The sequence below is a fragment of the Eulemur rufifrons genome, chromosome 15 (assembly GCF_041146395.1).
Source record: "Eulemur rufifrons isolate Redbay chromosome 15, OSU_ERuf_1, whole genome shotgun sequence".
In the NCBI taxonomy this organism is placed as follows: Eukaryota; Metazoa; Chordata; class Mammalia; order Primates; family Lemuridae; genus Eulemur; species Eulemur rufifrons.
In genome coordinates, this window is record NC_090997.1 from 27,940,630 (window position 1) to 27,966,282 (window position 25,653).

A 25,653-nucleotide genomic window follows, 5' to 3' on the forward strand; every position below is an offset into this window, starting at 1 on the left:
TAGAGAATGATATTTAGAAATCAATATCTGGGTAATCAGAGTGCTTACTTATCAATGGACAGAGATAGGAAATATTGACATATGTATGTGCATGTATTCATATAAAACATATATGCATACATACATTTATATCTATTTATATATGTATAGACATATATGCAGATACATACTCATAAGCACATATCAGGTTCATACTGATCATTACACAACATGGGTTTGAGTGGTGTGAGTCCACTTATTCATGGATTTCCTTTAAAAAAAAGTTGCAGCAACTATGCCTGCCTACCCCTTCCGCTCCTTCACCCTTTCGTCACTGCCACCCCTGAGATGGCAAGCCCAATTCTTCATCTTCCTCCTTCTCCCCAGCCTACTCCACGTGACAATGACAAGGATGAATTTTATGATGATCCACTTCCACTTAATGAATAGAAAATGTATTTTCTCTTTCTTATGATTTTATTAATAACATTTTTTTATTTTAAGAATATAGTATATAATACCTATAACATAAAAAATATGTATTAATTTACTGTTAATGTTATCAGTAAAGCTTTTGGTAAACAGTAGGCCATTAAGTTTTGGTGAGTCAAAATGTATACACAGATTTTTAACAGTGTAGGGGTTGGGGACCCTAACTTCCACATTGTTCAAGAGTTATCTACATACAATTTCATCCAATCTTCCAATAGCATTAGGTACATTATATTATAGTATAATATAATAAATACATGTATGTACATATATGTATACATATTTATATTTATGTTTCTATGTCTATTATTAAAAACCATGAGTTCATACTCATACCTCCAATTTATAGACAATACTTCGGGGTGCTTTTTAATTCTCCTTTGCACATTTGTGAATTCCTTTTCCAACAGTGAGAAATCTAGCTTCCATTAATCTCAATATATTTACTAATTTGCTCAAGGCTATAATGTACAAGAAAAGACTTATTAACCAAAACCACTGCAGAAAGCAAACCTAATGAGAAATCAATTTGCAGTCCTGTTTTTAGCTAAAATTTACATATAATAAATGCATAAATCCTATGTATACATTAAATGGGTTTTGACACATGCATATACTCTTTTAACCCATGCTCCTTTAAGGTATAGAACATTTCCATATACTCAGAAAATTCTTCATTTCCCTTCCCAATCAACCCTGTTCCTGGAAGCAACCCATCATTTTTTTCTTATTGGTGAAAAGATATAAGTGGAATCTTACTATAGGTTCTCCTTTTTGTCCATCATCTTTTGTTCAGCATAATATTTGGGAGTTTTGTGTGCGTCAGTACTTTGATCCTTCTTATCACTAGTAGTCCATGGTATGTATATATCATTAAATTATTTATTTTCACATTAACAGACATTTGGCTTGTTTCCAGATTTGGGTTACAATGAATAAGTCAGTTATAAACATTTTTGCAAGTGGCTTTTTGTAGACAAGTACTTTCATTTAACTTGCTTATATACCTAGGAGTCAATTGTGCTTAGACAGATGTATGTTTCACTTTAAAAGTAAATTCTAAACTGTTTTTTAAAGGGGTGGGATTGTTTTTTTCATTTTAGTCTCTATCAAAAATTTTATCCTCTATTACTACTGTATGAGAGTTCTAGTTATTTCACATTTTAATAACAAATTTTTATTAATTGTAGATACTTTGAAGGAATATCTACATTGGTTTTGTTTTGCTGTTCCCTGATGATTAATAATCATAAGATTTTTTTATTTGCTTTCTTTCATTGTGAATGGTGGTTCCAGGTATTTGCATGTTTTTATTTATTTATTCATTTTTGCTTTTTACTTTTTAAAAATTATTTTTAATTTTTTATTTCAGCATATTATGGGGGTACAAATGTTTAGGTTACATATATTGCCTTTTCTCCACCCGAGTCAGAGCTTCAAGCATGTCCATTTCCCAGATAGTGCACAGTGATTTCTGTACAATGATTTTGTAACCTGAGACTTTGCTGGATTTATCAATTCCAGTAGTCTCATGGCAGAATCTTTTAGGTTTTTTAGATATAAGACCATATCATTAGCAAAAAGCAATAGTTTGACCTCTTCTGCTCCCATATGGATGCCAACCTCAAACCTAGCAGAAGAAAAGAAATAACAAATATCAAAGCAGAGCTAAATAAAATCAATAACAAAAGAGTATACATAAGATTAATAAAACAAAAGTTGGTTCTTTGAAAAAGTAAACAAAATTGGCATTCCTTTTGCTAGATGAACAAGAAGCAGAAAAGAAAGAACTCCAATAAGCTCAATGAGGAATGAAAAAGGAAAAATTACAACTGATACCACAGAAATACAAAATATAATCTATGAATATTATAAAAACCTCCATGCACGTAAACCTGAAAATGTGGAGGAAATGGATAATTCTTAGAAACACACAGACTCCCTAGGCTCAATCAGGAAGAAATAGAATTCCTGAACAGCCCAATATCAAGTACTGAAATTGAAGCAGCAACAAAAACCTTCCTAAAAAGAAAAGTCCTGGACCAGAAGGTTTCATGCCTGAATTTTAACAGACCTACAAAGAGGTGCTGGTGTCTATTCTGCAGAAATTATTCCACAACACCAAGAAGGAAGGAATCCTCACCAACACATTTTAGGAAGCCAACAGCAGCCTGATACCAAAACCAGGAAAGGATGCAACCAAAAAAGAAAACTATAGATCAATATCCCTTATGAATATAATGCAAAAATTCTCAAGAAAATCCTAGCAAACTGAATTCAGGTGTTCATCAAAAAAAAAATAATCCATCACGACCAAGTGGGCTTCATCCCAGAGATGTAGGGATGGTTCAATGTACACAAATCTACAAATGTAACTCAGCACATAAATAGAGGTAAAAATAAAGACCATATGATCCTTTCAATAGACAGAAAAAAAGCATTCGACAATATTCCGCACCCTTTTATCATACGAACGCTTAACAAAATAGGCATAGATGGGATTTGCCTAAAAATGATACAAGCCATAGATGACAAACCCACAGAAACATCATACTGAATGGGTCAAAATTGAAAGCATTTACACTTAGAACTGGAATGAGACAAAGTTACCCTTTATCACCAATTCTATTCAACATAGTGCTGGAAGTCATAGCCAGAGCAATCAAACAAAGGAAGGAAATCAAGGACATGCACATTATTTTTAGTGTTTTGCTTTATTTTATTGAATTCTAGGTGCTTTATGTACATTCCACCTTGATTCCTTTGTTAGATATGTGTTTACATATATTTTATTAGACATGTGTTTGTATATGCTTATCTATTTATTTTCTTAATGGTATCTTTGGTGAGCAAAAATTTAAATTTGATTAGTATAAATTGTCATTTTTTCTTTTGATCTCTTTACATTTTCTAATAAAAAAAGCATCCTGCTAGGTCACAAAGAGCTTCTCCTACATTTTCTCCTTAAAGCTTTATAGTTTTAGCTTTTACATAATGATTAATGATCATCTAAAATTAATGTCTTTGTGTATGGTGTGAAGTAGAAGTCAATTTCATTTTTCTCATGAGAATATCCACTTCTTCTATTATCATGTTTAAAAAAAAAAAAAAACTTTTATTTTCCTATTAGTGCTTTGGATAGTTTGTTGAAAATAAATTAATTGTATATGTGGTTCTATTTCTAAAATTTTCTATTTTCATTGATCGAATTGTCTGTTTTTGGCCAATAACATAACTTTCTTGAGATTAAGTTATGAAGTCAGATAGTATAATTTCTCGAGGCTTGTTTTTTATTTCAGTAGATTACTTTTGTCATTATAGGCTTATATATTTCCATAGTTTAAACCAATTCATCAATTTTTTAATGACCTCTATTTGCATTATAACAGGGATTACATTGAATCTATGAATCACCTTAACCATAGTAATTCTTCCAATATATGGTCAGGTTACATTTTTCCATCTTATGTATCTTCTTTAATTTCCTTCATTACTGTTTTGTAGTTTTCTGCATAAATACTTTCCTTTTCCTATTTTTAAAAATATTAACTTTAAGTATTCTATGTTTTTGCAGGTTTTGTAAAAAGTATTTTTAGAAAGTTTTATTTATTTTCTAATTTCAACTTAAGCCTAATGCTATGATAGAGAAAGACTCTTAGTGTCTTAGCAGAGAGTATATATATTTTACATCTGAAATGTTTGTGTGATAGAATCTTGCAAAAGTGTTACTTTGGCAATTTCGGACTATGGATCTTAAGAGACTGGCACTTTCTAATTTATTTCTCTTGAAATGCTTGCCCTAGAGCAAGCTCTTAACCTCAGCACTAATGACATTGTTACCAGTTACTTTTTTGTTGTTTGCAACTTTCTTATTCATTGTAAAGTGTATACAGTAACCTTGACCTCTATATGTTGTATTCATTTGCTAGGTCTGCATCACAAACTAGTAGTTAAAACAACAGGAATTTATTCTTTCACAGTTCTAGAGGTTAGAAGTCCAAGATCAAGGTCTTGGAAGGATTGGTTCCTTCTGAGGAACATGAGAAAGAATCTATTCCACGACTCTCCGCCAGCTTCTAGTGTTTTTCTGGATATCTTTGGTGTTCCGTATTTGTAGAAATATCAACCCAATCTCTTCTTTCATCTTCCTTCACATGGCATTCTCCCTCAGTGTGTGTCTGTGCCTAAATTTTCCCTTTTGATAAGGATACCAGACATACTGGATTAGGGGCCTATCCTAACCAAGTAAAACTTCATCTTAACTAAGTAAGTCTATCTGAAATGAAACTACTTACAAAAATACTCATCTTCTGAGAAACTAACTTGGGGTTAGTACAACAACATGTGAATTTTTTGAGGGCACAATTCTACACATGGCATACCTACTAGATGTGCCTTTCATACTCCTGGTCATAAGAACCAAAAATGTCTCTAGACTTTGCCAAATATCCTCTGGGGAACAAAAATCTTCTCTAGTTTAGAACCACTCCTCTAAAACATTGATTGCCCTTAGTCTACGATGTTGTGAGGAGGCCTATGATAGTCATTTGGAGAACAACATGGACAGAAGGGTGTCTAGCCAACCATGGCTGAACAAGAGGGATAATTGGTTCTCATTTTTAGGTATCATGTACCACAGATCAACCTCTGGCCACTATAACTCACATGCTTAATGTGCAAATTACACTCTTTTCACCCACAAATGTCTTATCACATTGGCATTAGTTTAAAATGTTGGATATCACTGTTTAGATTAAATCCAGATGTAGATGACACTACCTGATTATTGTTTCTCTTTTTAGCTTTTGGGTATAGTTTTTTTTTTAATTCAGACAAGTTGTCTGCTCATCCATATTCCCAATATACAGAGCTAGACAGGAACGGAATATTGCAGTGGATACACATGCTAAAAGGAGGGGCGAGGACGGAAAGTACATAGCAGAGACTGGTCCATAGTACTCCTGTGACCCCTGCTCTGCAAGCCGTATGTAATGGTTCCTGTTGTAGCTGGGTAATTTTCTTAGCCAGCTTCTTGCCAGACCCACAAATCTCTTTGAATTATGTCCTGTCTATCTTGAGGTGAGAATTATAACATGTCCCTTCAGGTTTTTAGAAACATTTTTGTTTACCTGAGATCTACATGCTTCTGTCTTAAATCATTCTATCGTCTTAACAAAAGGTTTAAAAACCATGCACCCTTGACCTTGACCTGAACCCCAGTTTTACTGGTAAGATCCTGGATTTAATCATGGCTCTGAGTCTATTTTGAAAATTTTTTACCAGCTGGAAGTCTGAAAATAAGAATCATATTTATTTTTCAACATAGTACTCCTGTGTTAAAAATATGTTTTCTAAATTTTGGTTGAAAACATAACATCATTATCTCTTTTCTTTCTTATTTTATCATAGGCCAGTAAATGAAGCTATTTGGTAATTTACATATTTTGCCCTGAAATCTTTTTTGCCTAGTCAAAAAGGTCATTCTGTATATTTTCTATCTTCTACATTGATACACACAATAGTTTTACCAGTATTTGGTCAATATATAATGTGGTTCCCACCTCTCCAGTCTCAATAACAATTTCTTTATTGTTTTTCCCCAGACATTAATAAAATGGCCTCACTGTCCTTATAGTCTCTTTCCAAAATAGTCCCAATGCCACAAATACTAGGTTTTAGTTATTATACAACCTCACTTCTAGGTGCTAATTTCTGTTTCAATTATTTTTATCTGCATAATAAACAACTGACACACAGAGACTTTCTCAACAACCTATTAGTTCTCATAAATCTGTATGTTGACTGGGTATTTCTGCTGTTCCACATCTTGTTGAGTGTGGTTACTGATGAACTGACTCTTTTATTATCATGATACTCATTTTTTACTTCTGGTATGCAATCTATTTGTCTAACACGAATATAGATCCATCACATCTTTATGCTTTCTTTTTGAATAGTATATCTTTATCTTTTTTACAACTTATGCATCTCTTTGCATTTCTTATAGACTGAGTAAAGTTGGGTCTTGCTTTGTTACTGAGTTGGACAGTCTGTATTTCAGTTGAATTTTTTAAAAAAAATTATTGACATTTAATGTAATTATTTCCAAGATTAAATTTTTTAAAAATAATTTCAGAATATAACAGGGGTACAAACGTTTTGGTTACATGATTTGCTTTTGTGCAGTTTGAGTCAAAGTTATGGGCCCAGCAAGCTTCTGCTGTGCAACTCTGCTATCTAGTTTGAGTCTGCCCATCACCAAGGCAGCATGCCTTGTATCCGCTGGGTGTGAATTTATCCTTTCCCTCCTCCCCCTCCCACCTCTCATCCACCCCACTTCTGTACTACTGTTGTCATATATATTGTACCTAGTCATGTTATTTATACATCTCACAATTCAGATTTATAAAGTTTGCTTTAAACAGTTGCATGTGTTTTAAAGAAATTCAGAGATGGAAAATTTATATATTCTGTAATATAGTCTATATTATATATTATTTGCCTATGCATTTTTCTTTTTCAAGGCCTTCATATCTTCCTATAGATTTACTTTTTCACTTGGTGCTATTTCTCTTTTAGGGCAATGAATGAAGAACTTCCTTTCATATTTTTTGAGTTTAATATATAATTAAAATTATTTTCACATATGTTTATAAGACATTTTCAAGTTACACATTTGGCTGACATATGTCTGTTGAGAAGCACTGGCCTCAGCTATGGCTTCACAAACTTGAATGGGCATTAAATTACCTGAGGATATTGCTAAAATTCAGATTGTGATTCTATAGGACCAAGGTGGCCTGAAAATTTAGATATTTTTTATTTAATTTTTATTAACATTATTGTCAAATAATTGTATACATTACAAGGTTTTGATACATGTATACAAGGTGGAGTGATGAAATTGAGCTAATTACCATATCTTTATTTCACTTACCATTTTTTATGAGAAATTTGAAATATACAGTACTTTATTACTGACTATATTATCTTGCTGTGCAATAGATCTCAAAATTTATGTCTCTTACCCTACCTTTCCAAAGCTTTGATCATCAATTCTTTATTCCCTTGCCCCACTATCCTAGCCTTGGGTAACCATCATTCTATTCTCTACTGAGTTCAACTTTTTTAGATCCCACATATAAGTGAGATTATGCAGTATTTTTTATTTTTTTGTGCATTTAGCATAATGTTCTCCAGTTTCATCCATGTTCTTGCAAATAACAAGATTTCCTTCTTTTTTAAGGATGAATAGTATTGTATTGTGTATATATACATTTTTTTATTAATTCTTCCATTGATAGACATTTATGTTGATGCCATATCTTCACTATTGTGAATAATGCTGCAATGATGTGGGAGGGCAGATACACCTTTGACATAGTGATGTCAATTCCTTTGGATATATACCCAGACATAGGACTATTGGGTCATATAGTAGCTCTATTTTTAGTTTTTTGAGGCAACTCTCTACAATTTTTTTTTTATAATGGCTATACTAATTTACATTTCTGCTCAAGAGTTCCCTTTTCTCTGCATCTTGATAACTCTTATCTTTTGTCTTTTTCAGAAAAGCCATTCTAACAAGAGTGAGGTGATATCTGTTTATAATTTGCATTTCCCTAATGATTAGTGATGCTGAGCATATTTCATGTACCTGTTTGCAATTTGTATGTCTGCTTTTGAGAAATGTCTGTTTAGGTACTTTTCTCATTTTTTATTTGAGTTAATGATTTTCTTGCTATGAAGCTATTTAAATTCCTTATATATTTTAGATATTAACCCCTTATCAGATGTATGTTTTCTTTTCTTCTGTGGGTTGTCTCTTCATTTTGTTAATTGTTTCCTTTGCTATGCAGAAGCTTTTTAGTTTGATACTAGACCATTTGTCTTATTTTGCTTTATTGCCTGTACTTTCAAGGTCATAGCCCCCCTCCAAAAAAAAATGTTGTCTAATCCACTGTCATGGAGATTTTCTCCTGTTTTCTTCTAGCAGTATTACCACAGTGAAAGTATGCTGAGGATAAAGTCTCTCTGGTAATAGTTAATTGTATTCTTGACATTGTGCTGATATGTTGTATTATCTCTGGATTTTGTTTTCTTCCTTGAAGTAATAATGTTATTTATTATAGTAAGAAGTTAAGACAGCTGAACTCAAACTCCAAGTTCTACATCACTGTGTTTGGAAGAAGCTGCATCTGCTCAGCTCTTCATACTTTCAGTGGTTGCTTTCACTGAGAAACTTGAGATTTGACTCCTTTTTAATTTCTGCCTGCTTCTGGTAACTCTTTAGTGCCTTTAAATAATTGTTTTTATAATTTGTTAAGAGTTTACAATTGTCTTCTGAGGAACAGCTTGTCTATATGGTATTCCATCATTACTAGAAGTCTCCAGGATTAATATTTGCCTTTTAAAGTCCACAATATCTCAGATATCTGAAAACGCTGACCTTTGTCAAAATGCAATTTTTTCGGCCGGGCGCGGTGGCTCACGCCTGTAATCCTAGCACTCTGGGAGGCCGAGGTGGGCGGATCATTTGAGCTCAGGAGTTCGAGACCAGCCTGAGCAAGAGTGAGACCCCATCTCTACTAAAAATAGAAAGAAATTATAGAGACAGCTAAATATATATATAGAAAAAATTAGCCGGGCATGGTGGTGCATGCCTGTAGTCCCAGCTACTCGGGAGGCTGAGGCAGGAGGATTGCTTGAGCCCAGGAGTTTGAGGTTGCTGTGAGCTAGGCTGACGCCACGGCACTCACTCTAGCCTGGGCAACAGAGTGAGACTCTGTCTCAAAAAAAAAAAAAAAAAAAAAAAAAAAAAAATGCAATTTTTTCTATTTATTTCTGTTTTACTCTATACTTTTTCTCTCTTGACTCGATCTCCTGGTGCTATTATCTTATCAAAACTTGTCATTGTGTCATTTTTGTAATACTATTTTATTTTTTCAATTTTCTTTTTATTTCAGCATATTATTACAGGGTTATGTATTGCCATTGTGTTTTGCTATAGTCTGAATGTTTGTGACACTCTCTTCCCAAATCTATATATATTGAAACCTAATCCCCAATGTGAGGATATTTGGAGTTGAGGCCTTTGGAGTGTGATTACATCGTGTTCTGGGAAACCTCATGAATGAGATTTCTAAGGTTTATAAGGGATTCATGTCCTTATAAAAGAGACTACAGAGAGCTCCCTCATCTCTTCTGGCATTTGCAGTTACAGTGAGAAGATGGCCATATGTGAGGAAGCCGGCCCTCACCAGACACTGAATCTTCTGGCACCTTAATTTTCAACTTCCCAGCTTCCAGCACAATGAGAAATAAATTCCTGTTGTTTGTAAGTGAACTAGTCTATGGAATTTTTGTTATAGCAGCCCAAATATCCCTTTCACAATTAATAGCCCTCCTTAAATTATTTACTGAACATACATTATTGCCTGATTAAAACCTGCTTCATTGTAATTGTATCATATTCCTTTCAGCCCTCTTAAACAATCCTTTTTTCCATACCACTAAAACTTTCAGGGTCAAGAGCTAGGACTGAATTTCCTGTTTTATTCACTGACACAAAGAACCTATCATTTTCTCTTTATTTCTTCAATTCTGGACTACCTCAACTCTTTTATTCTATTTGCCTCCTCTTAGGGTACTAAGCACTGATGTAAAAAAAAAAAATCACACAAATCTGAAGACTGATGTCAAGAAATTTATAAACTAGACTTCTATACTGCCAAAATTTTTATAAATAAAACTTCGACAGAACCCCAGTACAATAAACAATGGTACAATGAGAAATTTACTGACTCAAATAGCAAACCATGAAAGTAGTCAAAGTGCAGTTGACCCAGGTACATTAGGGACTAAAACTCTGCCATATCTGTTTTTCTGCCTTTTTGCAGCTTTCCTTATATCTTTCTGATTCTCTCTATCCTTCTACAAACTGTTTTTTCTCTCAAATTAAATAATTGGTAGTTGTGGACTCACATTTATATTTTAAATGAGAAACACAATCTGAGCAACATTTTCTCAAATTCTTCATTCTAAATCCCAAGAATAATCTCTACTCTGGTTTAGTGTAGATGTAACTCTAGTCAAAGTAGCAGCTTCTATAGAACTATGTGGTTAAAGAATCATTTTCAAGGAATATCAATGCTATCATCAACATTCAGGAAATGTATATTCATTTAAATGTGAAATATTTTATATTTTCCCTGAATTATTAATCCTGTTACTTTTCTTATCACTCACAGAAAATAGCCATACCTCCAAATTCCAGAGAAGACAGATTCCATCAGATAATCACTCCCCCAAATTCCTGCCAAAAAACTCTAGTCTTACCTTTGTCTTCATCCATTCTTTTACTTGGTTAATTTCTTTTTAAATAATGACAGATCTGTCTCTCTTCTTTTTCTAAAGCTAATGCTACCATCAGATTTCTAGATTTCCATCTTACCATATGTCATTGCCCTCTGTTAATTATATTCTCTGCTTCCTATAGATTTAGTCTCTACTAGTGTACTAACGTCATCTCATGAGCACATTAAGATTGATAAGTATGATGTGAGATCCTGGCAGGCATGAAATGGCACAACTGAACTCAGAAATTTGAGAAGAATTTAATATGGGACTATATACAAATGTGTAACAGGGTATACTGAAGCCACCAGGGACAAGAATGGGTCTTTTCTGCCATCCAGCCTGAAGGGATTGAGTGAAGGGAGCTGGTATTAGAAACTGAGATAGAGAGGCTGTGTGGAAACCAGGGAAAATGAGGTAATAAACATCTTTGTGACCTCCTCCTTTCTTCTTCTTTCATACAAAGGCTCCCACTAATCAAAATCAAAAGAAAGCATGTGAAATATAGGTCATGTAGTTTAGCTTCTTGAACATAGAGTAGATCTGAAAGGGCAAATGGAAGACAGTCATGTATCTGTTAAACCACTTAACATTTCAATGAAACAAATTTTTGTTTTGTCTCACATTTCTCCCAGTTGGCCACATATCTCCTTTCTCCTTTCGTGCCAAAGATTTTCAAGGAGTAAGTTTGGCTTACTGTCTCCTTTCTCCTTTCATCTATGTATCCTCCCACCTACACCACCATCAACAACTCCACTGAAACTCTTCTGGTGAACGTCACCAAGACTTATTTACTATTTTTTTCTGGACCGTTTTTCACATCAAACCCTACTGGGCTGCCCAACACTACATAACACGTTCTTATCATTTCTTCCTAATTGGCACTCTCTCTTCTCTTGCCTTTTCCTTTTGCTTCTCATTGTGTGTTCCTTTCTCTATCTATCCCTTATATGTTAGTGTTTTTCAATACCTACCTGAGGAAAGAACTTGCACATTCACTCTTTCTCTCTCTCTCTCTCTATATATATATTTCTTTTTCACTGATGCTTTATAAAACTATGTTCCTTCTAGAACACTCTCTTATGCTTCAGATGCACATATTAGGATTACTTAAAGGAAACTTTGACTTTAATAATTTACAATCTGACAAACTCAGTGTGCCCTAAGCTCTGCTGATCTCCCTCTTCATTAAATATGTCGCTTCTAGTCCTGTGGCCCTGGAGCAATAATCCATTTATTAATTTTAGGAATTGAACATGGTTTTTCTTTTTCTCACTTTACACATCACAAAATCCTCACCTATTCATCCGCTACCTAAGCATCTTTTGAATTCACCCAATGACCTCCAGCCCTGTTTCCGTACATCTACTCTAGACCACAGCATGATTACTGTAAGCACTTAACTTTTTCTCTATTTCAAATATGCCATAAGATTTTAGCTGCTGTCATCACAAGAAAAGTAACTGAGTGAGATGATAGTTACGTTAACCTGCTTGACTCTAGTAATCATTTTGCTGTCTGTATGTATCCCATAAAACCATGCTGTACACCTCAAATATACACAATAAAATGTATTTTTTTAAAAAAGGAAAAAAGAAAAAAAAAAACAAATCAAACTCTACAATTCCAAGTGATCTCGCAAAATGTACATTTGATTATATTTTTCCCAGATTAATGACTTTCCACTGCCCCTAGTATTCCTTGGGTGGCATTTCTGGTTTAGACTTTGCTTAACACTCCAGCCTCATACACTCAGAATAATTTTTAGCTAAATTGAAAATCTTCAAGCTTTTTGAGTGCCCATGATTTCTTTTGCCTCTGATTCCTATTTTATTTTACTTTAAATTTATTCCTGGAACATTCATAGTACTAAGATATGCATGACAATTTAGAAATCATCAACTTATACTTCTTTCAATTTGAAGGGAAAAGACCATTTTCCACATGCTGGGAAATAGGTAGTTGACACATTTGAATAGATTTGATCAGCCTGAAAAGCATATATAGTGAAAAGGTAAAAAGTTGAGGACAGGATACTGAATAATACCAAAATTCAAGGGTAAGTAGTGTACTGAAAATTAAAAAAGGTAAGAATTTAGAAAACAATAGTGTGTTATCCCTTTCTAATTTTGCAAAGCATTCAGATTATGATGAATTCATGGCAAACCAATCCTTCTCTGTGATTTTCAACTTAATTATAATTTTCTCTCATTGTATGTGTGTCAAGTGTGTATTATTTCCTGTTGGTAATGCAAATCAAATGTGATTCATATAAAATGTAGGTTGAAGTTAAGTATTTCTCTAAATCTGCCAGATCTGTCATTCTGTGAACATTTGGGTTACTCAGACGGGACTGGCTGCACAATGGTTTGTTGATTAAACTGTATAAGATGTTCAATATAATATGTTCATATTTATGGTCAATGATAATTTTTTTTTACCTGGTATGCTATTTTTACAGAAAATGTAGTCAAATATAATCACTCCCACAAATGAAGTAGTCAATACGTTATGAAGAAAAAAGGGAAGGGATGTCAAACTGATAAATAGGTCTGAACCATTAACAAGAAATGCCATTAAAACTATAGAATTACATAAATGTTTGCTCGAGATATTAAATAGCTCCGAATTCTAAAATAAAAAAAACTTAGAAATAAATAAAAGAAGCAGAAATAATTAATTCTGTGTATAAATGGTGGAAAGAAATATTCTTAATTCCCACTCAGATTTTCTTTATGCATACTGTCTAGATGGTCTTAGCATGTAAGTTCTTATATTGAACTAAACTTAATGACCAGGAAGGTGAGCACAACAGTGCTAGTAAAACCAATATTTACTCCATGTTAACCATTTTAATTGCTACACAGAACAAGTGGGAGACAAAATCATCAATATCAACTATTTAATGAATAGTTTTTTCTATTGAATTTATATCTCATTGTGAACTCAGTAATTTATAGTTCATCCAATTTATTTGACCACTCCTCCAAAATAATACTCATGTTGTCCTTTTCATTAAATGAATTAAATCAAATTGACTTTTTGTTAATATACTAAATTGATCTGTAATTGACTTTAAGACATTTTCAAAACATTAGAGATGATTGCCTGTATAGTCCAGCCAAAATATTTTGTACTCCAAGGATGTTTAGCATAGCTTTATACTGACTAGACTGAAACATTTAATTACAGCCTCTGTAGCTTCCCATTGTAGCTCAACACAAGAATGACTGAGACATGGCCTGTGAAGGCCTGAAAAACTAATTGCTACATTGTCTGTACTCTAGTCTTTTTCACTTCACAAGCACTTAAAAATATATATTTAAATCTGCTTTCTAATTACAAGGTCCTATAACAGAGTGTCCTATCCAGAAAACAGCATTATTATTCTGGCTTTCAACACACTTAAGCGTTTTTATTTTGCTGAGTTTTCTTTCTTATTTGTTTACTTTCTTTTGCAAACATGTTTAATGGCTAATTACCATTTCAGCTTTTTTATCTTAATTGCTACACATTTAGAGACACTTGTCATTAAAGCTCTAACAGATAAGACATTTGCTCAAACAGTATTTTCATTTTACTTGTCCGTAGGTAGCTTTATCAAAATGACATTCTTATTAATTTAAGTACTTATTCTTGAGCATCAAACAATAATTTACATCAAAGCCCTATCTTTTTTGTATTAGGTACTGAAAACTTTTATATTTTAGAAGAAAAGTGTAACAACTTATTTCTCAGCACCTATGCATGATAGAACTACAAAGATCATTGCCTTAACAATAATGTATGCAACATTGTTTTCTCCCAGGACTCATTTAATGAAATTCAATATGCAAATGTTTTATTTTATGAATTATAAAGTCATCAAGACTTTAGTTACCAGTAAATGTACCCTTAAAATTTTGAATTTATGTTTGAATTTATGTTTGAATTTATATTTTGTTTTAATTGACAAAATATAAATATAAACTACATTTATAGTGTACAACATATTTAGATATATGTATATATTGCGAAATGGCTAGATCAAGTTAACATATGCATTACCTCACATATTTATCATTTTTTTATGGTGAGAACACTTAAAATCCATTCTCTTAGCAATTTTCAAGTATATAATACATTGTTTTTAACTATAATCACCGCGTTGCAAAATGGATTTTGCCTTTATTTCTCCTGTCTAACTGAAATTTTGTATCCTTTGACCAACATCTTCCCTTGGATGAACCTGGAAGACATATTAAGCCAGGCACAAAAAGACACATACCACATGATCTCACTTTTATGTGGAATCTAAAAAAGATGAATTCATGGAATTAGAGAGTTGAATCACACATTTCTGTAGAGGCTAGCATTAACTTTATATAGATCGAAGTATCACTGATGTAATAGGCAATTTGAACGCTGTGGTTTTCTCCGCCCACTAAAAAAACTGTCCAACTTCTGCAGCAAGGATGTTGACAATTTCCTATTTGGTACAGGCCTTGTAAAGTGTGCTTTGGAACCCTATTTAAAGAACTGTATTAATATGAAGTGCTATTTCTTTCAAGTTCTTATTTTATGAGAAGGTCTCTGTGCTCTGGGACAAGCTAGTGTCTATTTTCTGTGTGGCATATAGGAAAAAAAAAAAAGGAAAAAAAAAGAACACTGTCCAACTTCTGAAATAGACTTTGCCTCTTTAAGTATTTCACTGGTAAGAAGGGCTCAATTTACTGGCTCAATTCTGTCAGGATAATTTGAATTACAGGTGGTCATCTTCTACTTTACTTCCATTATATTTTATGGACATTAATTTTAGAATTTAATATCATCAGTTGGTTAAGGACTGCATTACTGGTTAGCACTGATCATATTTTTAAGGAAATAGTAATAACTAGCATTTGTAAAACATGTCCATGTACACAGTTTCATTTTTTGGAGGGGAAACGATGAGTAATCCCAGGTGTGTTTGTGTATTTGTGTGTGTTCATGTGCATATGTGCTTAATAATCTTCTTCTTTTCATTTCATATGCAGAAAGACATTTTATACTTTGAGGTATTATTTATTTTCGTTCATTCCACACATGAAAACATAAAAAACCCTGTTTAGCACATTTTGCTTAGTAATACAAATTAATGCTACAATTAATTTTTGGCAGTGTTGGGAATTAAGAAATTTAATAAAGGGTACCTCAGAAAGCAAAGATTGACCATGAAAATAAGTTCATGACAACAGTGTTCATTGGGAATGACTTCTATATATCTTGTTTTAATCAAAAAGAGAAAATTGTGGTATCCAAACATGGAGGACATACATGCAGTCCATAGCTTGCTTTCTTATACAAAAAGCATGAAATTTTCTTTAGGTAAATCACAATAATTAGCTATATCAGGGAAAGTTGAAAACCTCTTTGTACATATTAAAAGTTTATGCTCATTTATGAATAAAAATTCAGTTTATAGTAAATAGAAAACAAAATAATAACCTGCTGCCTTCTGAAAGAAATGCATATTCGAAGTTTATTTGCTAGGTTAAGTTTGTAAGTTTAGAATTTGGAAGAGAGCCCAGATTAAATCAAAACCAACCACTTGTTAACTGCAGTGGATGAACACTTTACAGGATAAGGATTATATTAAAGGATTTATTTTCTGTATTTATTTGTTCTTTTTAAAAAAGAAGCAAAAGGATCCTACAGATTTCAAAAACGATGTATAGCATTAATAACACTGTGTGTGAAAGCTATGCTATTTGTGGAGGATTGTAATTATAGTACTAAAAACTAACATGCATAAAAACACTGCATTATTCAGCTCTACAGAAGTAATTACACAAGGATTTTTCTAATTATTTTCTATTTTCTTTATAAATCAACTATATAATCACAATCCACTCTTTGGATAAGTTCCTTTCTCCAGTATGTGTTTTAATAAGTTATAACTAGCAATGAAACGTAACCTCTACAAATGGCAAAATGTTTGAACTAGGGTAAATTCTCAAAAAACACTAAAAACACCATATATTCCAAATTCACATATTTAGTAAACAGTGACTGTACATATTCTTTAGATTTTCAAAAATAAATTCATAAATGCATACATTTATAAATTTGTGTATTATTTTTCTGGCATAAATTTTACTCAAAATGGAAAAATTATGACTTTAATCTAGTACAAGGTTGTAGATCCATCTATTTCTTGTAAAAAGGAAGATGATGTACATCACTTTATGAAAATATGTGTTAGTACCAATAAAGACCTACTAGGTACAACATAGATTACATCAACAGAAAGCCACAACTAGCTTAAAAAAAGGTCCTTGTTTGAGCATTTTCTACACCAGAGGTCAGCAAATGTTTTCTATGGAGGGCCAGATAGTAAATCATCAGGGTTTGCAAGCAAACAGAATATATATTCTGTAGTTATGGCGGAAACAGCCATCCACAACACATAAATGAATGAGCGTAGTGATTTTGTGAGAAGTATAAAACAGAGAAGAACCTGGATTTTCTCTCTTGAAACACACTTTCATAGTTTGCTAACAACTCATTTCTACACAATTCCAAATAAGAACTTCATCAAATTACTTATTCAACTAACATCCACTAATTTAATTTTATAATTTTAATGTGTTTGTGCTGAAATTTTATTTTTTATGTATATTCCTTTTATTTTTATTTTTGGAAAAAGATTATGAAATTGCTAACAGGCTCAGAACAAATTTAATCAAAAAACAAAGAATTACTAAATTTTCATAAAGGAAATTATTTTCACCTTTTACATGGAAACTGAATCCATAACTGGATTGTACATATATTTTTTTTCAAAAAATATCTGTATTGATGGCATATTAAAAATGAATTCTAACAAGACAATCAAGGAAGTCTTTCCTATTAGCAAACAAAGGGTAATTATTAGGGTAAATAATGCTAGTTACTCTAAAGAGAAAACCACCTTAATCTCAGTGGTTTAACATAGTAAAAAAAAATTTATTTATTTGTTTTTTTCCTTATTCAGTACAGTGGGGGGTGTTCCTGGTCCACGCATATCTTTTTAAATAAGAATTAAGGGACCAATCTTCCATCTTCTGGCTTTTCTCTAGATTTGTAGGCATCTCCCTTCCAGCAGGAATGGAGAAGAAAAGAGGGAGTGGAAGATTGTGTGAGATTTTTATGGACCAGACTGAAACCTAAAAACTTCTATTCGTTTTCTATTGATCAGAATTCACTTACACAGTATCATCTATATGTAAGATAATTAAGCTTGTGCCCAGGAGCAAAAGAAAAAGATGAATTGATAGCTAGGTTCTGTTGTACAAGACAATTTTCTAGCTGAAAGGTGTATAAAAATATAAACTGAATTAGAAATTGTCAGGAATGTGTTTTTACAAAGCATAGTGTATCTATAGGATAAATTTCCTTTTAACACAATTACCAGAAAATATACATTAGGCACATGTATTTTATAATATCTTAACTTTGTTTTTGCTTTTTGCTTGTTTTATTTATGTGAAATTCTATTCAACATTTTAATGTGTTGTACAAATCTAAATAATTGCTACTAAAGAATTCTTTTCTTCCTTATAATTTATAGGTTAAAATATTTAGTGTAAAAGGTTAAAAAAATTTATGATTACCTAACATTACTATTCATGTTTTATGCAGTCTGTTGCCTTTTAATGTAAATTATTTGAATCAGAAATCATTTATTTGCAATCGTTTATTTTTAATTAAACTTTTATTTTAAATAGTCTTAGAATAGTTGCCAAGCTAGTACAGAGAGATCCTGTATACTCTAAAATCAGTTTCCTCTATGTTAACATCTTATGTTACTATGGTACCTTTGTCAAAACTAAAGAACCAATATTGATATATTTTATTATTAACCAAAGTCTCTATATTATCTATATTTTATTAGTTTTAAGCTAATGTCATTTTTCTGTTCCAAGATCCCAACCAGGATACCACATGTTTCCTTAGATTTCTCTTGGCTTTGAAAGTTTCTCAGACTTTCCTTATTTTTGATGACCTGGATAATTTTGAGGAATTCTTATCAAGTATTTTTAAAAAATGTCTCTCAAGTGAGATTTGTCTGATGATTTTTCTGATAATTTTACTGGGATAGTGTATTTTTAGGAGGAAGACCACAGGGATTAAAGTACATGTTTCATCACTTCATATAAAAAGGTTTTGTTATTAACATGACTTATTACTGTTGATGTTAACCTTGATCACTTGGCTGAAGTAGTAATTATCATATTGTCACATTTCTCCACTGTAAAGTTACTCTACCCTCCATGCCCTCGTTTTCATGCAGTACTCATTGGAAGACAGTAGCTATGTGCTGCCCGAATTTAAGGGATGGGGAGTTATGTTCCACCTCCCCAAGCTAAGTATTTCCATAAATTATTTGGAATTATTCTGTACAGAACAATGTGCAGAATTTTTATCAGAATAGACTCATAGATATTTATTTTATATTTTGGGTAACAATCAATACTTTATTTGGTTGCTCAAATTGTTCTAGCTTTGGTCATTGGGAGCTCTTGCAGTTGGCTCCCTTTGACATGTTCTCATGTTTGGTTTTTTGAGTATTTTCTTACTTTCTGGTGTTACAAGACTCTTCATGGTACATTCTATGCCCTAGTCCCAGAATCAACTAGATCTACAAGGAGCCCTGATTTTTTTTGATTGAGAGACCAAGATCTAGGCACTGGAAGAACTTTGTCATTGTTAAAATGAAGTCTAATATTTTATTTATCAGGATTACTTAGACCATTCCTTATATCTTTAAAAATGCACAATCATGTAAATATGTATTGACATTTTATCTACCCAAATGTGATAAAACATTTCCTATTATATGAAGAATACATGTATGTTAGAAAATTATTTGAAATTACAATACTTGATAATTATTAATTTTGGACAATGTAGAATTTATATAACATTTCTCATTTAATCTACATTCAATTCAAGGAGGTAGGTATATTCTTATCTTCTTTAACACATAATAAACTATACCTTAATAAATTCAAATGGCTATAAAATACTTAAAGTGGGGCATGTAATCTTATTTTTTTGAGAAGTAATTATAAGAAGATACTTTCTAAGGTAAATATGTACAATATTTAAAAATATCTAAATCAATTATATTTGGTCAAACAGTTTTCAAATTTCATGGCTTAGAAAAAGATATCAAAGTTCCTGGAAGTATCCAATGACTTTCTATACACCAGCTTGCTTGCACAATAATTCTCGTATACTTATATATGAAACCAAGGCAAAGCATGGGTTTATTTATTAATAGCCTTTGGGAAAAAAATACAATTCCTTAACTGAATCCAAAGAATTATTGTCAAAGTTGAGATAAAATAAAAAGCACCAATTAATGGCTTATCATATGTTGAGCTAAATATAGCTCCATTAAAAAATAAATAAATGACTAGAAACAAAAAAGAGAAAACCTTGACAATTTCATGAGAAATTAAATAATATGGAAAAATATTTCAAATATGATAAGTTGGTAATATGTTCTTTACTTGCTTTTAATTGTATCATTGTGTTTCATTGGTGACCTTTCTAATAGAAAAATAAGAAATTCAACTGTTTTAGTGGTTATATAAACAAAACTCATTTCACTGTGGTCTCTGCCTAAGGGATAATTGGTTGGTCACTTTAGAAGCTGACTTTAAGAAAATGAAGGACTAATAATGTTGTTGGAAGACTGAAATGAGTTCAATAAGAGACAGAAATGCTTTTTAAAGTTAATTATGTTTGCTCTTCCTTCTCCCTCGGATGTTCGTTACCTTTAAATGGAGGCACACATTGGCAGAAGTAATTACCAGGTTGGTCAATGCAGGTGGCTCCATTCTTGCAAGGATGTGAAGCACACTCATCTGTGTCTGGTTCACATCTTGTACCTTTGAAAAATAATAAAAAAAGATGTTAAGTTTTAATAAGGCAAGCGAGTGCCAGGTTACGATTCTTAGCTTTGCCAAAGACTGTTACTCTACTTAGGATGATATATCAAACTAAATTCATCAGGTAAGAATGCCACATATATTTGTGTCAGAACCCATTTATTTCACCTACAAACTGCAATAACTTTAGAGTTACTAAATGCAGACTAATCTCCTCTGAGTTTGTAGGCATTCTAAGTCTGCTTAGATGTGAACTAATTTATCTTCTGCTTGGGAGCGTAGAAATGGTGTAGATGTTTCAGGTTATTGAGATGCAAATCAAATATTAGGCTAAGGGAAATATAAAACGAACAGAAAGAAAATACTGGTGAATCAATAACATCTGAATGTATGTCCCCAAGGGCTAAATGTTCTTTACAAGGCACAGTTGTTAAATGCTCTTTCCCAATAAAACCAGGGAGACAGACACATTTGAATCTACCCATGAGCTCTGAAGATAATAGTGTTATAGAGCCAGCGTGATGAATCACATTTTTTTTTATTAATTTCACAAAGTAAGCCTATATGAAAAGAAAAGAAAATAGAAAAGTCCATTAACTATATAGTTTTAGCATTTTCTTTTTAACTAGTTCTACAGTTAGATTTTCCATTCATGCTTGACCTACAACTTGTGTTGCTAAAGCTGACCTTTCATATTACAAAACTTAGATTGTTTGTTAATTTCCTAAGAGTTGAAAAATATTGCCTAAACTGACACTGAATTGATTCTTATGATTTATGACAGCTAATTTTCTTACCAATTTGTAACAAGTATAGAAAAATTGACATTGACATAATGCAAATTATTCACAAATTATGTGAATAGAAATATTCCTTTTATTCTTAAAATAAATTCTCTAAAACAATGGCATGAATCTGGGCAGAAGAAAAAATACATAATGTGAATCTAAACAGGAACGAGCATAGTTAACTAAATAGAAAATGTTACTATTATCATCAACAAAATGAAGTATGAATAATTCCATGAAAATCTGATATTAGAACATCAAGTTAAGCTAAAGAACAAAGTAAAAATTAAAAATAATTATGTGAGTGAATGAATGCTTTCTAAAACTTAAGTATATTTATTTGATCATTTTCCTTAGGGCTCAACTTTGTGAGAACCAAATGGCACAATTATAAACCCTGGTTCATTTACAAGAGCAAAAATGTGCATTGTACACTAAATATATTTATTTCTTTGACAATGTAAATATACAATAAAATAATCTAAGCACAATTTACATATTCAAATATTGTCATGGAAAAAATTAATATGCATGTCCATGAGATTAATTGTATCTTCTAAAAATAAAGAGTTGCTTTCATCTCAATTAACCTTCAGCGATCATAGTTTTGGTCAGCATGCATGAGTGCTTTGAAATCTATTCTGACGTAGGCAGCTATAGGTGTTATGAAGAGCAACACAAGCACCACCATTTGTACAGAGATCACTTAGACATCCATCTACCTCAATCTCACAGTTATTACTTAGAAAATGCAAAAAATTCACTTCATTAATGTGTCACTGATGTATCATTCAACTAAGTCTAATATGATTTTCAGCACATGAAATTATCAATTACCTGCAAAAAATCAACACATTGCCTAATGCTATGAAATAGATCTTTATTCTTTTGGCTTTTATTTTGATGTGACAATAGTGGCTTTACTCTTACCTTGAGGAACCAAGGAGAGTTCAAATTTTCACTGTTTCCTTAAAACACATTGTTTATACAAGACTTTATAGTGTTAACAAAATTAATTTTCCTTGATGCCTTTTCTTTAAAAACTGCATGTTATACACATTGGGTATCATCCAAAATTCATTTAAAAAAAAAGCAACTCTCAGCTCCTGTTTCATTAAATTAATGTAAAATTACTTCTCATATTCACAAATTATTTTAGACATTACTTAAGACAAAAACAGTGATATGATTTTAGTAATTGCTTAAGGAAAGAACACATAGTGGAATTCGTCTTTTGTTTACTTGCATTACTCATCATCTGAACTCCCTTTTATATATGGAGAATTATCTACTTACTGACTCTTTGCTGAATGATAAAGCCCACCTTTCAATACAGAAGGTAAAAATACAAGTTATTTTCTTTCCTAGTCTCAAGTATTATGAAATGAGGGTATGCAGTCACAAGTTGGTTAATCTGATGGTCCCACTGTGGAATTTGAAATGAAGCTGGTAGATAGAGTAGAATTAATTTTTTCCTGGAGGTGAGAGTATCAGGGCAACCATACCAAGTTTTGAGGGTCTCCATGACAGAACTGCCATGGTGTTATCTATTGTCAGGGGCATCCTTCCCCCACTATTAGTGTGACATAATATCTGGTATGTTCTCATCTGCTGCCTCGCCTCCCTTGTTTATATCAGTTTTCCAAATCTGATTCTAGAGACTTCTACAGGTAACATTGTTTTAATAATCTGTAAATTATTAATAAATCAATGTCTCATTAAATCAACCTGAGTATATTTCCATCAGTATATTTCTACTGGCATGTATTACAATTTATTTTTCTCATTGTTATTAAATATTTACATTTCGATTTTACAGATGAAGCAATAAAGAAAAACTAAAAAGAATTTTCAAATATTTGTGGTAAATATCATTAATGTTAATAAATCATTAAGGTTAACCTATATTCCATATTCCTCTAGTTTAAGGGGTAGAGAGGGTTATATCTATCACCCTTTGAAGTTAGAAACATCAGTTTATTGAATTAATTAATTTATTGTGATGTCTTTGCCTGGCTTTGCTTTCTAGGTAATAGTGGTTTCATAGAATTAAATGGAAAATGTTCCGTCTCTCTTCCTTTGTGGAAAGAGTCTGTGTAGGGTTGACGTTATTTTCTCTTTAAATATTTGATAAAATATATGAGTACAGCTATATGAACCCTTGCTTTTCTTGTGGGTAATTATTTAATTTTAATTCAATTTCTGTTATTTGTTCTCAAATTTTTGTAACTTATGTCCTTTTAAGAATTTTTATATTCCTTCTATGCAGTCTAATTTGTTGGCACAAATCATCATAATATTCCCTTATGACATTTTAAAATTTCTGTAGTGCTGTAAGATGTTTCCTCTTTCATTCCTGCTTTTGATAATGTGTGTCCTCTCTCTGTTTTTTAGTAAGTCTAGCTAAAATTATATCAATTTTGCTGGTCTTTTCAAAAAACCAACTATTATTTTCTGTTTTCTACTTTACTGAGTTCTAATTTGGTCTTTGTTGTTTCCCTCTTTCACTTACTTTGGATTTGAATTGCTTTTATTTTTCAAGCTTCTTGAGGTTCAAACTTAGATTATTGAATTTAGGTATTTCTTTGTAATATAAGCATTGAAAACTATGCACTTCTATGTAAACACTTTTTTAGCTCAGTATACATTTTGACATACTGGAATCATTTTTTTTCCAGAATATTATGGGGGTTCAAGTGCTTTGGTCACATAAATTGCCTTTGTACCACCAGAGTCCGAGCTACAAGCCTGCCCATCCCCCAGACAACATGCACCACACCCATCAGGTGTGAATTTACCCATCTCCTTCTCCCTCCTCCCACCTGCCCCACACCCAATGAATGTTACTTCCATGTGTGCATGTAAGTGTTGATCAATTAGTACCAATTTAATGCTGAGTAAATGTAGTGCTTGTTTATCCATTCTTAAGTTACTTCACTTAAAAGAATGGGCTCCAACTCCACCCAGGATAATACAAAAGTTGTTAGTTCATCATTTTTTATGCTTGAGTAGTAGTACTTCATGATATACATATACCACATTTTATTAATCCACTTATGTGTTGATGGGCACTTGGGTTGTTTCCACATCTTTGATATTGTGAATTGTGCTGCTATAAACATTTGAGTGCAGATGTCTTTTTTATAGAATGTCTTTTTTTCCTTTGAGTAAATACCCAATAGTGGGATTGCTGAATCAAATGGTAGTTTTACTTCTAGTTCTTTGAGGTATCTCCATATTATTTTTCCATAGAGGTTGTAATAAACCTCCCCAAAATAAAATAAAATGAAGAATTAAAAGGTAATTCTATAATAGAAAATCTAAATAAGTGAAATGAAAAGTGTACTGATTGGGCTCAATAGCAGATATGAAATATCAGAAGAAAGAATCAATAAATTTGAAGACAGAACAACAGAAATTACATCTGATACCTAGGGCCTACTGACACCAATTGGAACACTAAATAATCCTTTAAAATTCACTCTGTTGCTAAATCATTAACCTCTTTTACATAACATGAAGCTGGATTTAAACTATGTTTTTAGGTCTCCATTTTTATCTTCGTTAACTTATTTTTCTCTTTATTGCCCATCTATCATCTTAGTTTTCCCCAAACTTTAATTATGTATCCTATTTTTTTCTCCCTTTGCATTCAGGGTTTCTTATACTTCTATAAAAAAGACTTCTACGTACATAGCACAAGTTCTGACTTTTTACTCAAGTCTTAATGCCTATTTTAAATTTAATCCTAATCATATTGTTACGTCAAATTCAATGTCTTACAAAAATAAGTCTTTCTCTACTTAAAATTTTATTATTTTCAGTCATATAATAATTCATATATTTGATAATCATTTATTGAACTCTCTTCAGGTGCAAAACTTAGGATTTGAGATCACTTGTTCTATGTCTTAAAATTTAGAGATGAATATACCAGCAAATTTTATTTGCAGAGAAAACTTATTTATATGCAAATCTATTCACTATAATTTTTGTCTGTCATTGTCATGTCTTTATCAGAAGTCATATCTATAATTTACTTTAAAAATATTTTAGCAAGGTGACAGGGCATAAATCTTATTTGAAGACAAATAAGGAAAATAAAGCCATCATATTATGGACATGTTTATGTTATACAA

At 32.0% G+C, this 25,653-nt stretch overlaps 1 protein-coding gene across 1 annotated transcript in view; it reads right to left on the reverse strand.

Moving 5' to 3' along the window:
- Nucleotides 1-25,653, reverse strand: part of EYS (eyes shut homolog) — a 1,462,097-nt gene that overhangs the window by 1,082,582 nt on the left and 353,862 nt on the right. Inside the window, 1 exon segment of the mRNA XM_069488330.1 lies at nt 20,613-20,726. Coding sequence (XP_069344431.1) covers nt 20,613-20,726 — 114 coding nt within the window.